The sequence below is a fragment of the Mustela putorius genome, unplaced genomic scaffold (genome assembly GCF_011764305.1).
Source record: "Mustela putorius furo isolate JIRA1106 unplaced genomic scaffold, ASM1176430v1.1 tig00000450_pilon_pilon_pilon, whole genome shotgun sequence".
Taxonomy (NCBI): domain Eukaryota; kingdom Metazoa; phylum Chordata; class Mammalia; order Carnivora; family Mustelidae; genus Mustela; species Mustela putorius.
In genome coordinates, this window is record NW_025421385.1 from 8,751,002 (window position 1) to 8,766,404 (window position 15,403).

At 44.6% G+C, this 15,403-nt stretch overlaps 1 protein-coding gene across 7 annotated transcripts in view; it reads right to left on the reverse strand.

Moving 5' to 3' along the window:
- The window catches only part of SYTL3 (synaptotagmin like 3), a 79,143-nt gene that overhangs the window by 39,773 nt on the left and 23,967 nt on the right, over positions 1–15,403 (reverse strand). For all 7 annotated transcript variants that reach the window (XM_045080096.1, XM_045080093.1, XM_045080095.1 and 4 more), the window contains one exon: positions 8,785–8,849. In XM_045080096.1, the coding sequence (XP_044936031.1) occupies positions 8,785–8,849 (65 nt within the window). The remainder of the gene's footprint in view (positions 1–8,784; positions 8,850–15,403) is intronic.

Consider the following 15,403-nt stretch of genomic DNA (forward strand, 5'->3'; position numbering starts at 1 on the left):
TGTGACCATCCTGATAGTTGGCCCACACTGGAGCTGGAGTACCCTCGAAATTCTAGAAAAGGCGAATAAAACCAGGAGTTGAAAACAAACAAACACACACACAAAACCAGGAATTGCGGGGGGGGGGGTTGTTGGAGAATTACAGTGTGTTTTAGGACTTTTTTCTTTCATAGGACAGGAAAACATCTCTAGAACGATAAAGTTTTAGACCAGTTTTTTGGCTCACATATGCAAAATGGAAAATGTCTCAACAAATTTGACCTAGAAATCCCTCAGCGTATAATCATGATGTCCTGTCATAAATGGTTTTAAAGCTGGATTCCAGAGCCATTCTTAAATATATTTTAGTCCTTAGAGAAGCTTTGAGCTTAAATAGCACTGGGGCCAAGGTACTGCACCAGGATAAAAGAAGATAGAACACAGAACCGTGAATCAGCAACTAATGCCCTCCAGGAGAGCAAAAATTAATAATAGTAGATTTATAATCCTGTTGGCAGAAAATCTCTCTCAGCCAGTGTCCTTCTGCCATGAGACACTACTCTTCTGCCTAGTCACAAGACAGAAAAATAATTTTTTTCTCCTTAATTAAGCCCTATATTCTATCAGTAGAAATTCTGGATGACTTTCATGTTGACAATAATCACCAGGAGCTGGACGGTAACTCTAACACAAAGATGCACTTAGGCTGACGGTTAGAATGACTGGCCCAGGTTTGTTGAGGACCTAGGGGCTAACAGAATATAGACTGCCTTCCTGCGTCCTTGGATTTTCTCTAAAAATTGAATGTAGGGGTTTAGGAATCTTCTATCCTCAAGAATTTGGATATTAATCCCTTATCAGATATGTAATTTGCAAATATTTTCTTCCCTTCCATGGGTCATCTTTTTACTGTTGACAGTGTCCTTTGATGCACAAGCTTTTCATTTTGATGTAGGACAATCCAACTGCCCTTGACAATCTAAGCAATTCCATTTTTGAGTCCGACTGTGAACAAAGCCAAAGGCATCATGAAGTCAAAGACGGCTAAACTCAAAAACCTGCCTCCAAGGACCACTACCTAGAAACAGTGGGTAGGAACCAACAGTTTGAAGGTCAAGGGCTTCCTTCAGCAGGAGTCATAAAATCGACTTGACAGTCTCTGTTCTAACTTATTCAAATGGACCGGTCTGAAAATCTGTCTGGGACACAACGAGGAATTCAATCAGCTGGGAAACCCGCTCTAGGGCTCCCACCCCCTCCTGTGGGTTTGTCTTCATTTTGTCCTCCCTCTGAAGGAGAGTAGTGAGGAGGAAATATCGAGAGATAAGATGTCACATTTTCTTTAAAATAAGGCAAGAGCATATACCAAATTATGTATCTGGGAAATAAACATGATTTCATAAAGACGCTGTCTCGTGAATGTAAGTACATGAACTAGGCGCTTGATCTGTAATCTCCAGAAAGCTTTCCTCGATCATCCTTGCAAAATCCACCTGCTGAATTGCATGGGAGGAAGGTCTCTACTGAGCCAGCAAGCAGAGGCAATCAAGGCAGGGCTTTGTGGTAGGGTCACCCCTATTTCCTCACACCTTTGTGAGCCCAAGTGCTCCAACCCCCACACAGGGAGGCGCAGGCTCTCTGCTTAGCACGGGGCTTGATCCCATGACTCTGGGATCATGACCTGAGCTGAAGGCAGAGGCTTAACTCTTTGAGCCACCCAGGCACCCCAGCCTCCCTAAATTATTGTGTTTCCCAATAACTAACAATGGAATGAAAGTCACAGCAGATTGTTTATATATAACATTTAACTATTCTGAAACTTGAAAAAATACTAGTATTAAGAGTATTAGTATTGTTCTCTTTCTGCTCTTACACTCAAATATCAAGCAATAAAATGTCATGGTTGTTAAAAAAAAAAAAAAAAAAAAGGTAAAAGACGCATTCACAGCAAGTAGCCAGAAGAGGGCGCTATGTTTATAAGCTTAGCAGATGCCAAAAAAATGTAAGATGGGTTTTCAGTTTCAGTTCTCTAAGTTATTAGTGATCTAGAAAAGTGTCATCAAAATTGCTCATTATATTTGCTACTTTACCAGTAGCTCTCAAACTTAAAATGCATAAAAAATTATCTGGGGACTTGTTAAATACACACTCTTGAGCCACACCTGGTCCCATGGAATTGGGAACTTTGAATTTGAAACAGCTTTTGCAGCTGATCCTGGAGCAGGGTTCCCAGAAGCCACAGTAAAAACTCTAGGCGCAGAGATGGCCAAGTGCCCAAGGGGGGAGGGGCAGGAGGTGACCGTACCGGATGGCTGGGTAGCTCACTGCCTGCAGGACACTGCAGACCCCACGGAGGTCTGCATGCTTTAATCATTCCGACTCACCCCAGATGAGCCGCAACTACGGCTTACATGGAATTATTTTAAGACAACAAGTTATTTTAAGACAACAACAATAAATATCAAATTATAAAATCTTAGAGGGGAACTAAAGCCAGTCTATAATCAGGGGGGAAAAAACTTAAGAAAACCAACATCTATAAAATGTTTTTTGTACCCTTTACCTGCAAAATAAAAATTGGAATTCATCTTTTCTTGCTTTTAAACTTTTTAAGTATTGGAAAAGTAGCACAACAAACTGCTCCAATTAATATCTTCATTGGATTATTCCTTAATACTTTGTCTACTTTGAAGGAAATTTGGGGAGAATTTACCTTAAATGGCACACATCCAACAGAACCATGAAAATAGGTATATAAAAAGGAAATGGGGTGACAGAGGGCATAATGATTCTTGGAATTCCTTCAACTGAACATTAAATTTGGCTCTAGGCTTCTGGATAAAAAGGAAAAGGAGTCTAGAGAGAACAGCACCTTGTGTTTCCAAGCAGCTCCATCCTTACTCATGTCATCCGCTCATTCACTCACTCACTCGTTCCCTCAGAGCTCCAACCCTCAAAGAATTCTACAGGAAAAGTTAAAATTGACTGTATACAAAAAAAATAATAATAATAACGACACAGGTGCAGCTAACAGGACAGAATAGAGCGAAGAGCCTTATCATATAAAGAAATTCTGCAGAAGTTCCAACAGGTGGGAGATAGTCAACCCTGCTAGGAGTTAGATGAATTCAAATGAAAATGATGGGAAACCATTTCAGACAACCAATGGGATTTAGCAAACTGATATAGTTTGGATTGTTTTTATGAACAATTCCCACTGGTAAGGAGAATTGCCCCTTCCCAGGAGCAATGTTCCTAACCTCTCATCTTATCCTTCTCTTTCTAGAAATATTCAGAGATGTACCAAAGACTTATCTACAAAGATGTGCATTGTACTTGTATTTATTATTTTAATAATATCATAAATTCCCCAAAATGTAAGAGCAAAACCAGAAGTTCTCTCATTGTACCACAATAGTGATTTGGTTCAGTAAGTGAAGTCATATTCCAGTGTTGGAATGAGAGGTGGTCATCAGAAAGTATGTAGTTGATGGGGGATAAGGATATGCAAAAATGTTCTTGTAAATTATTATATGAAGAAATAGTATAAAACTGTATATACAATTTGATCCCAATTATGTAAATCTATTAGCTTGACTCAGAGAAAATTGTCTTCACTCAATCATTTTTACCTAAAAACATCAATTTCTTAATGGTTTTATCTCAATACTTTTAAAAATGTGTGTGTAGTTATGTGTGTATATGTGTATATTTATATACACACACATACACAATCTACACTTACAAACATAGATACACTGATTCACCAAAGAACAGGTATGATGTATGATAGACATGAAAACGTTAACAGAAGTTTTCAGGGTGAAGTCATTGTCTTTTTAACATTATTTGTTATGCTTTTCTTCACTTCTCAACTTTTTTTCACTTTTTTTTTTAAGATTTTATTCATCTGACAGAGAGAGATCACAAGTAGGCAGAGAGGGGGAGAGAGAGAGAGAGAGAGAGAGAGAGAGGGGAAGAAGCAGGCTCCCTGCCCAGCAGAGAGCCTGATGCGGGACTCAATCCCAGGACCCTGAGACCATGACCTGAGCCGAAGGCAGAGGCTTAACCCACTGAGCCACCCAGGCAGCCCTTTTTTCACTTTTTTAATGTGAAAATTTTAAAAATTTTTAATGAGGTTTTTTTGTTTGTTTGTTTTTGTTTTTTACATTCAGAACAAATGTAATTTGCAGTCCCGTTTCAAGGGATAGGAGTTCGAGGTGGCCAGAGTGTGGTAGGACCACCCACGCACCTGGCCCTGGTGGTTCAAATGAGCAACACTTCCCCAGGGTAATTTTGCAAACACATCAAAGCCTTTCAGGTGCTCACAGCTTTGACCAGCCATTCTTCTTAGAATCTCTCCAAAGGAAATTAGCAGAGATGCCATGATACCTGAACAAGATGTTCATCACAGAGTTATCTGTGATACGAAAGTTTGAATACAGTGATACACTCCCTGACAAGAGGGAACAGGTTGGGGGCGCCTGGGTGGCTCTGTCCTTAAGTGTCTGCCTTTGGCTTAGGTCATGATTCCAGGGTCCTGGGATCGAGCCCCGCATCAGGTTGGCGGGAAGCCTGCTTCTCCATCTCCCTCTCCCACTCCCCCCTGCTTGTGTTGCCTCTCTCGCTGTGTCTCTCTCTTTCAAATAAATAAAAATCTTGAAAAAAAAAAAAAAAAGGAGGGAACAGGTTGAGTATAACCACCTGATGTATTTTATGTAGCAGTCAATATATGTTGGGACCACTCTTAATAGCCTAAGAAAATGTTTGTGCTATATCGAATTTTAAAAGCAAAATTAAAACTCATATATAGTCTGATCATAAATCTGTTTTAAAGAAGTCTGTAAGTCTGAGAGCGCCTGGCTGGCTCAGTGGGTGGACCATACAACCTTTGATCTTATGGTTGTGAGTCTGAGTCCCATGTTTTGGGTGTAGAGATTACTTAAAAATAAAGTCTTTATAAAAAGAAATGTAAGTCTGTATGTGCCCACACATGCACAGAATTACCTCGAAAGAAGACTGGAAGAGTGTGTGTGTGTGTGTGTGTGTGTGTGTGTGTGTGTGATCTACAACAGTTTGTTGAGTGGAGGGATTTTTATTGCCTTCGGTATACCGTTCTGAATTGCCCAGATATTCTGCCAAAAGCATGCATGACTTCTACAATCAGAAAAGGAACACCTTTTATTAAAAGAGAAAAGAAAGTATCCTCTTTGCAAAGTGGAGGATGGAATATGGGGGAAGCAGGTGAACTCGTGGGGACCCGCTAGAGCTCCGGCGTTAGAAGTGGGAAAGAAGAGCGGGGTGAAGATTCAGGACACTGGGGAGGCAGAAGTGTGGGGACTTGCTGACCGAATGGATCACAGGAGGGAGTCAGGTCTGAGGCTCAGCTGTGGGGATTAGGGTAGGGAATACAGGCTGGGGTGGCCAGCTTGCTGATGGCTCCTCCGGGGCCGCTGGCCTCCTGACCCACCCTGTGCCATCCCTCCTGCTCTAATAAAGCGGACCTGTGTCACCTCGGGACAGAGCAGAAATGACAGGGTGTGCTTTGTGAAGCAGGAGCCTAAGAGAGAAGTTCCCAGGAGTTCTGGGTAGCTGAAGGCGGAGGATATTGTGGGAGATGAAGTCTTGAGGATGAATGGGGGGGGGGCATGGTACACAATGTGAACGCATTTAATGCCATTGAACTATAAGGTTAAGAATGGTTAAAATGCAAATTTTATGTTGTGCATATTTTATCATAATAAAAAAATTTAATATAAAAAAAGACCAGGCTCTGCCTTTGTCTCTCAGGGCCCTGGGGGCCCGAGGGAAGCCAGCCAGCGCCCGGTAAGCACACTCAGGCAGCCCTGCAGAGAGCCGGGGCGGGGAGGACCCCGCCTGCTGCCACCAGCAACAGGCACACCCGGGTCGGTGTGTGAACCCCCCACCCCCCGCCAGGGGGCAGCAGATCCTCCAGCCCCGGACAAGCCTCCAGCTGAAGACAGAAAACATATAAAATGATATCGTTTTAACATTTGGAGGAATTTGTGAATCCAGCAATAGAACGGGGCATGGGCTTGAGCCGTCTCGTACTCATCGGTGCCTCGTGCCACCGAATCGTTTCTCCAGCTTCCGATGAGGATGTGTTAGGCTGGAAAGAACCAGGACAGCACACCCGGCCGACAGGCCGCCTCCGTCTCCCGCACCCTGGCGAGCCGGCCGTGCGGCGGGCTCCCCGCAGGGCCCACCAGAGGGCGCCAGAGAGGCCAGAAGGCAGGAGGTTCCTGCGCGCAGTCTGGGAAGGGTCTGCTTCCGGCAGTTCCCACCTCGGGGGTCCCAAGCGCCTCCCTTTTGGCCTCTCTTCCTCCAGTAAGACCTGTTTCACCGATTCCCTAAATTAAATCCTCTTTGCTCAAATCCCCACGTGGCTCCTATTTTCCCCACTGGTCCTCAGCCGATACAGCAGGTGGACCAGAGTCCGCTGGGTTCCTGCGGGCACAGGTGTAAGTCAGGGGGCGCCCACCTGCCCAGGGGGGCGTCATCTCAGCCCGACTGCCCTTCCAGCTCCTCGCCTGCAACCTCCCCCCACCCGAGTTCAACTCACACCTGTGCTCCCCCAGCTCGGCACTCTCCTCGGTCTCTCTGGACAGTAAGAACATGAGACCCTCAGTATGTGAGGAAGCAGTTGTAGAGGAGGAAGGAATTTGTTTTTTTGTTTGTTTGTTTGTTTGTTTTTTCCTTGTTATTTCTTTCTTTTATACCTTGGGAGTAACAGTGAGAGAAAAGGGTGATTTGTTCTCAGGCTGACTTCACTGTCTACTTTTTTTTTTTTTTCTTGACCTTTTCATTCCGGTGGAAAGTCACTGGACAAAGAAGCGAAACCCAGGAGTTCAGGTTCATTCCTGTCCTATTCCTCGGGTCCTCTCACTTCTACTCAGCGGAGGAGCACCAGAGAGATGATGAGAAGGTGCGGGCGCGCACACCTCTGTTCCCGCTTGCAAGTTCATTTCCCTCAGGCAGTAACCATACTACAACCTCAACAGTTTCCAGGAGAGGTCTTCACGGAGTTGTTATTGAGAAATTACAGAAACTTCACTCTCCACCCTCTTACCATTTATGAAATAGGAACTGAGTGGGGAAAAAAAGAGAGAGAGAATCTATTACCTGACCCCAACCCCGCAACAAAAAAGGTATTTTTAAAATTTTAAGTACAGTCTGCTTTCCAAGGTTGGGCTTGAACTCACAACCCTGAGGTCAAGAGCCAATTGTCTACGGACTGAGCCAGCCGGGCGCCCACAACAAAAAAGTATTTTAAAGTGTTTTAAAGTCACAAAACAAAGCAATACAACTCAGACTTCATCCTGCCATGCTTGTCTAGATTATGCCCTAAGTGGGGCGAGGAGAAGAGTGTTTAGTGGATGTGACAAATTTTAGTCCCAGTACAGATACAGAAATATACCGGGGGTAGTAGACTCTCATGGGTGGGTAGTATTCAGGAAATAGTGTCTGGAAGCCGGCTTGGGACAGGAGAGAGGGTTGTCAGGAAACACGCCCCGAGGAGCGCCGTCCGGGGTGAGACCACACCCACTTGCCCACCCTTTGGCTCGAGCACACCCGTTAGCATTGTCCTTCCTTCCAGATTTGTAAGAAACTCTGCAGAAGCATCATCTTTGCTTGAGTAAGAAGGGTCTGGAATAGAATCCAGGAGAGAAGGTAATGCCAACGGAGCGTCAACCTCAGCGAACCGTGTCTTTTATAAAAGCTGAGTGTCAGGCTCCCACACAAGGCTTCCTTTCCTTGCCAACACATTTTGGGTTGTGGCTAAACAACTTCTTTCTTTATCTCAAACAGTCACTTTTTCCAGGAGAAAGAAGGATTTCAGGCCAGCCCGTTGCCTCTAGGTCAGTCTAGGCTCCTTGTGTCTAGTCCCCGCGGACCCGCATCCCAGAGGAGGGGTGTTACCCCCGTGGATGAACGCGGGTCACAGAGCACGCGGGCTCCGCTTGATTCTGATGACACATGCATGTGCTTTTATCTGATAAGTCGTTCTCCGATCTGTGCCACTTACATGTTACCAAAGCCAAATTAGTTCTGCCCATGGTTTCTGGCCCCAGCAACCAATGACACGGTTACATCAGCTTTGCAAATTCCTTATAAGATATTTCAGGTGCCCAGACCACATGCACACTTGCACGCAGAGAATCACGACATACGCTCCCTTCCTAATCACTAACCTCTGCCAAATTCTAATACCATTCACTCCCCGGGGCTTCAGCGAGTCCATCATGTTGCTCAAGTATCACGAACAAGGTTTTGTGCTCGGGGCCATGAGGGGCTAACAAGATTTGAAAAGCACAGTTTCTGCTTCCGGAGGGAAAGAGAAGGATGCAAATAACACAGCACAAGGCACTTTCCCCAGTTATGGAAGGGATAGGCAAAGCAGAGTGTCGGAGGAGGCAGAGCCCACCCCACAAGCAGGAAGCCGGGGAGACCCCCGGGGCAGCAGGCAGATTTCCGCAGGTGAGCTGGGGTACAGAGGGAAGCACCACAGGGAAAGATGCTGAGTGGCGTGGGCCAAATGACCTATAAAATGTTGGTTTGTTTGTGCTAAGTAGGCTCCAGACCCAGCGTGGAGCCCGACACAGGGCTTGAACTCATGACCCTGCGATCAAGACATGAGCTGAAATCAAGAGTCGGACACTCAACCCACTGAGCCACCCAGGCATCCCAGCCTATCAAGTTTTTTATATTCAACAGTCTTAACATAAGTATTTTAAAACAAGAAGTATATCATTTTACTTGAGGAAAAAACTTAAGAGCACTTACTTTCAGTTGGAAATTTCTTGGCTCGCTCCTCAAAGAACCATTCTCCAGTTTTTATTTTCACATTTCTGAAAAACAAGCAGAAAGGAAGCCTCAGACAGAGATGCGGACGGTGCTGTGTTTGGCTCATAAGAGGTAGGTAGATAGTATTGCATAAAATTAGTCTTGCAAGGATCCTCAGAGTTCAAATTTCTGGCCCCAACCCCTACTTTACAGATCTCTGATAGAGATTAAGTGATCTGTTAGCAGCAAAGCTGGGGGTCTCTGCTTCGGTCTCTTTTATCCTCTTTGTAACATACAGATGCAATATATACATATGAACATATGGGTGTGACCAATTTATATTAAGTACTTCATGTTTTCCTAATAAATATACACAGGGAAACACAATTACCATCCAAATGATCAATTTATCATGTTTACAATGGTCAACAACGGCATGAAGGATAATTAACAAAAAAATCCAAAGCTGTCCATTTGGCCAGGTGGGAGTTCATCCCTAAAATAGGTTAAGGTTAGTTTGTGTTAACCACGATGTTTCCCAAAAGCTGACAGAGTAGCCGTGAAGTTTCCTGGACAGACCTGACGTCTGGAATGTGGGATCCATGCACGGGGTGGAGATCCTGGACGTGGGTCCGAGTGGACCATCTACGAAACGGCCTTTTGTTGGCCATTGCTCTGCTAGCAGCTGCTGGGGTTCCTCTTCAGCCCCGCAAATACACAAATACTACAAGTTTTTCACACCCTTAAAATAATGTGCCACAAAACTTGCCAATTCCTGGATTATGAAAGTTGAAGAAAAATTAGAATGTCAACTTATGAATTCTCATCTATAAGATACTGAAATAAATTCTCCATTAGGATCTTTTAGGCTACATATGAATGCAAATGGCTTTTTCTTAACCAATGCTTAGAACTGTTACAAATGTAGTCACTTCACAAATACATGTCCAGCCACATGTTTTTAAAATACCCTCTTCCTCTACGGGGTTCTAATAATTGTTGGAAGACATCAACCAGCTTCCTCTACTTTATCTCGTGAGCAACTGTCATGTTCTCCAATTACTAAGTAAATCATGATTCCCAATGCTTAGTGACTAGAACAAGGGAAAAATACACAGGGCTTTTATAAATTGTGATAACAGAATTTTGATCATCAGTCACTGCCATTCAGAGCCAAAATATATAGAATGTTCAACTGTGATATGTCCCTAGGGTGGGGAGAAAAAACAGGAAAAAGTCGGCACTGTAAATACAAACATCTAATCTAATAAACTGACACGAAACACAACACTCAGCTCCTCGGAAGTTCCCTCCGCAGGCAAGGAGAGCATCAGGCACCAGGCAAAGTCTGGAGAGATGAATGGGGCAGCCGGGAAGTCAAGCTCTTCGAAGGATCGCACCTGCCAACCGTTTATGCCCGTGGGCAACTCTTCCATCCTTACCAGCAGGACGAAGTCTAACCATCAGACGAAGAGAGTAGAGGAGCAAAATCAAATGTGGAAACAAGAGACCTCCAACTACTAAATGAACTCGACTTCCTGGACTTTCCTTCCTGGTGGTGGTGACCGTTTCAGCCAGTCTAGCTTGGCATGCTGCACAGCCTGTAACCCTTGGGACCAAAAGCATCCATGTCCAGGGCAGGACAGGGATGGTGTCGGCTTCAGACGGGAAGGAGGTCAGAGCTGAGAATTCAGCAGTGAATCAAACCACAACCCCCGACAGTCAGCCAAGACTAGCCGAGCCAAGCCAGACACCATGCACGGATCCACAATCACGAAAGGAAAGCTCAGTGGAGGAAAGGGGAGGGTGCAGACACCTGAGTAAACCACTGTCCTCCTCCAGCCCTGATTTCAGAACCTCTGCAGTGAATTAAAATATCCGTCTGCTGGCGCTGGTCCTGTAACTGCATATCCCAATTGACGATTTGTGAAGCTCAAGCAGGAGCTTTTCTGGCAGCAGAGCTCTGGACACAGACTTCCTGTGTCTCCAGCCCATCTCTGAGTAAAGAATAGAAGGATAAAAACACCACTGTCCTAGACCATATGTCAAAATGCATGTTTTTTGCATTGGAGGCTCTGTTTCCTTTGAGAGTAGATTTGAGCTGGATCTCCCAATCAATCCTTGCTGAATCAGCCATTCCTAAGCAATGGTTCCCTAATATCCTTCCCAAAGGCTCCCTGTCCACACCAACCCCGAGATACAAAAAGGGGTACCATCTGTTGCTCTTATCGACGAAGGCGAGCAGACTTTGCAGTGGCCGCACCTGCTCGTCTCTGTCCTCGTTAGGGCCAACGTAGGGTAGCTTGACTCACAGTAACCAGAGGAAACATATTGTTATTTCTTCCCAGGTGATTAATCAGAATCTGGCTATGAAAGTTTCTTGAAACATTTTCTGAGCTCAGCAATAGGCTAATGCTTTTACATTCTTCAGAATCGAGACTTGCTTCTTTAAAACTTGTTCAATCAGGGGCACCTGGATGGCTCAGTGGGTTAAGTGTTTGCCCTCAGCTCTGGTCATGACCTCAGGGTCCTGGGATTGAGCCCACAGTCCTGCTCTCTGCTCAGCAGGGAGTCTGCTGCTCATTCTCCCTTTGCCCTTCCTACTCGTGCTTGCCTCCCAAATGAGTAAATTTTAAAAACCTTTAAAAAACATTTTCAATCAATTGACCAATACATCTTGGAAAGCAAAAGCCTAGGGTTTGTGGAGACAGCAGAAGCTCCGGAATCAGGAGAGCATCTGACCTTCCTTTGACTCTGTGCTAAGATCGCTCCCATAAATGCCAAGCCCGCGGCACAGAGCCAGCTCTAACTACACTCCCGGAGGTCCTGGCATCCATTCTCATAGCCTTGAACTCTGCTCATGCTGTCCTTTCAGCAGCAAACAAGAAGTAACTGTTGAAAAGCACTTCGCAAACCCCAGCATACCAATGTTGAATGATACAATGAACGGATGACCGGAGCAGAAAGAGCCTTTGACCTGTGACTCTCAGAGCAAGCAGTGAGCCAAACAGCCTGCTGGAATGCAGTTTTACTTTGCATCGAAATTACTTGCATCTGCGGACGGACAGTTAACAGTAACACATGCCACCTAACAGCTAACCATAACCACGCCTTATGCTCTTCAAAAAGTCAACATCATGTCCCTAGAGTTGCTTAATGTATTTTCCACCATTTCAAGGGACAAGAGGTGGAAAACTGGTCTGCAGAGATGGGATTCTGGAAATGCCTCCGGAGGTGCCTCTCCCCGGGGTAGATCTGCTCTCCAGCCGATGTCCTGACGGCCAGGAAGCCTCAGGACGTCCCTGAGGGCCCATCAAACGAACAAGCTGACAAAAGTCCAAATGAAGAAGCTGAATATTATAAAACTGAGACCCACCTAACGGCTTTGTGCTAGCCTGTCCACCTGTTGGGTAATTCCCAGCTGGAGGAGTCTGAGGCGAGCCTATGGTGGGATTTTCTCAGTGTATTTTTACTTCAAATAATCTCACATCTAAGACGGTTTTTAGTTACGAAGCAGAACAGTGATGTTTTTTCCTGCCAGCTCAGTTGATCTGCTTTCAACGTTTTTACAGGAAAAAAAAGATTGACCGTAGTGATTAAATCCTTGGTAACTAGGGGAGGACTCAGAGAATCAAGATGAAGATAAAGATCGCATCAAGCTGCTGCCACCCCTTCTTGCAAAATGGTTGTAGCTCTCCCTCAGCTGACCTCAGAGAGAAGACAGGTGCCCCCTGAGTGAATTCACAGCGCCAAGCCTGACTGGGGCACATGGCAGGGGCCAGAGAATCCATGTGGGTTGGTAAATGAATAAAAAGCCTTGTGGGGAGCCCCTGAGAACTGTAGGGAGAGGCTGGAATCCTGCTGGGCTGTGCACTGAGATCTAACGTGTGTGGGCCCTTCTAAGCACGTGGAGTGGGGGTCACGGACTCAGGCACCGGGTAGAGACTATAAAAGAGGGAAGCAGGCTGTGTGCAGACGATAGGGAGGGGTGAGGACTGTGGTGAGTTGGAGACCCCGCAGTCCGTTTTAAGGCATTGAAATGATAAATATTAGACTCCAGGCCAAAGACACATGACCTGTCGGCAGGCTGTTGGTCATGTGTTTGTGACTCTTGGTTTATTACATCATATTGACAAAAGTGAGAAAAATTGCTGCACTTGAGGCCTCGACAAAGAATCGGGTTAGAGACCGCACATTGCCCTGTTCCTAGAGATCTAAGAAGGGCCCCCCCAACCCACTGCCGTAGGAACCACAGGAAGGGTGAGAAACAGGAGTCTGTGCTTGTTGGCAATTCCTCAGCCCAAAGAGACAACTGAGAGCCTCTGACAAAACGCCGAAGGTGTCTCAGGACACGTAGCACTCGGGGAAATGGGGAACGTTTTAGAGAGTACTTCGTCCTCAAAAGCCACCTGAGACCCATGTCTAAGAGAAGGAGACAGAAAGACAGAAGGAGAAACCAGGCTGACATGAACAGAAATCAGACTAGAATAAAGACAAATCTGGCAAAAAAAAAAAAAAGAGAGAGAGAGAGAGAGAGAGAAGGAGAGAGAACAGTCTGCCAGGAAGCAGTAGCAGAATGGAGAGGCCGGAAAGCTGAATGAGTGAGCTGACCCAGCAGACGCGCTTTTCTGGAACATGAACAGAAAAGTAAAAGACGTCAGATGTTGGAGACAGAGAACAAAGGTAACCTACGCATTAAAAGTTACCCTCTAAGAAGCTAGGGCAAGGGGTATAAAACACGGTCAGGGGCCTCACAGCTGACTGACGAAAATGTTACCGAGTCAAAAACCAAGCAGACCTTCACCTCCCACCCATTAGGGGGGCTACTAGCAAAAGCAAAGCAAAACAAAACAACCTGAAAAGACCAAGTGTTGACGAGAACGTAAGGGAAATGGTTGCTGTGTGCGCCGCCGGTGGGATCATAAAATGGTGTGCTACTATGGGAAACGGGATGAAAAAATTAAACATCGAAGTATCACACGAGCCAACAATTCCACTTCTGGGTCTATCTCCAAAAGAACGGTCTCTTCTGCACAACCATGTTCACAACAGCACCATTCACAATAGCCAAAGGCTAGAATTCATCCAAGTGTCCATCAAGGAACCAACAGACAAACAAAATGTGACACAGACACGTGACAGAATAAGCACCTTGAATACACAGCCTTAAAAAGTGAGGGAACTTGCGGTAACCTACAACGTTCTGCTCAGTGAAATGAGCCGATCGTAAAAAGACAAAGACTGCATGATTCTCCTGATCTGGGCAGCTAGAATCTGCGAATTCTGAAATACAATGCTGGTTCCCAGCGGAAGGAAGAAATAGTTGTTTAACTGGTATAAAGTTTCAGTTTTGCAAGATGGAAAAGTTCCAGAGATAGACGGTGGTGAGGGCTGCTTGAAGATGTGGACAGACTTGCCTCTAAACTGTAGGGTGAAAAAGAGCGAAGATAGTAAATTTTATGTTATATCTATTTTATCACAATTAAAGTTTGTAAAAATTTTTTAAGATTTGCTATTTGAGAGAGAGAGAGAGAGAGGGCACAGGGGAGAGAGGCTGAGGGAGAGAGAAAGTCTCAAGCAGACTCCATGCTCAGCATGGAGAGCCATGTGGAGCCAGATCCCATGACCCTGAGGTCATGACCCGAGCCTTTAGAGAAGCCAGATGTTTAAACAAGTGCACCACCCAGGCACCCCTAAATATATATATACATACATATATATACACATATACACATACATATATATACATACATATATACATATGTGTATATATGTATATATGTACATATATATATACACACATATATGTATGTGTATGTATGTGTGTATATATATATACACATACAGAGAGGGAGAGAAAGATTTTTTAAGACAAGGAAATCCAGGGGATGAGGGCTCAAAGGGACTTTATTCCTTAAATCCAACATAGAAGAGCTCACAACCAGACATGGATGAGAAACCATTTTTAATTACAAGTCTACGGGGGAAGAAAAGCCAGTGTTTGTAACACATAAAAACCAGATGATCACTAAAAGAAATAAAAATAAAAATAGCTTCAGATGTCTCTGTCATATTAAATTCCAAAGGACAATGAGAACACGTTTCCTGAACTTTGAGATGAAAAGGTTGGGACCTAAGGTTTTACTCATGAGCAAAGGTTATGGAGGAAAACCTTAAATTTGCAATGACTCAGATCTTATGCCACCCACATGCTCTTCTGGGGGCAAAAAAGTCCTTCAAGAGGCACTTCAGTTAATTGAAAAATGAATCACAATAAAGAACTTGCAAATTGGGAAATCACGGCCTCAAAAGATGGGCAATGAGCGCTCAGATGTGTTAAACCTTAGAGTTGGTTTAATAATTGTAAACTATAATCGTAAAACTATGCAGGTGACACGAGTAATCACTGAGGGAGATGTTCTAGGACATAAAAGGAGTAATTTGTATAACAATATAAATAATTCAAGACGATGAAATGAGTAACATTTGTAAACATTTCTGTCTCTCTGAATTTCTGACTCTACCCTGGGTGCATCATGTGAGTAGAATCCTACATTTTTCCTTCTGCCTTACTTCACTTAACATAGTGTTTGTGAAGTTCATCCCTGTTTGCGCAGGT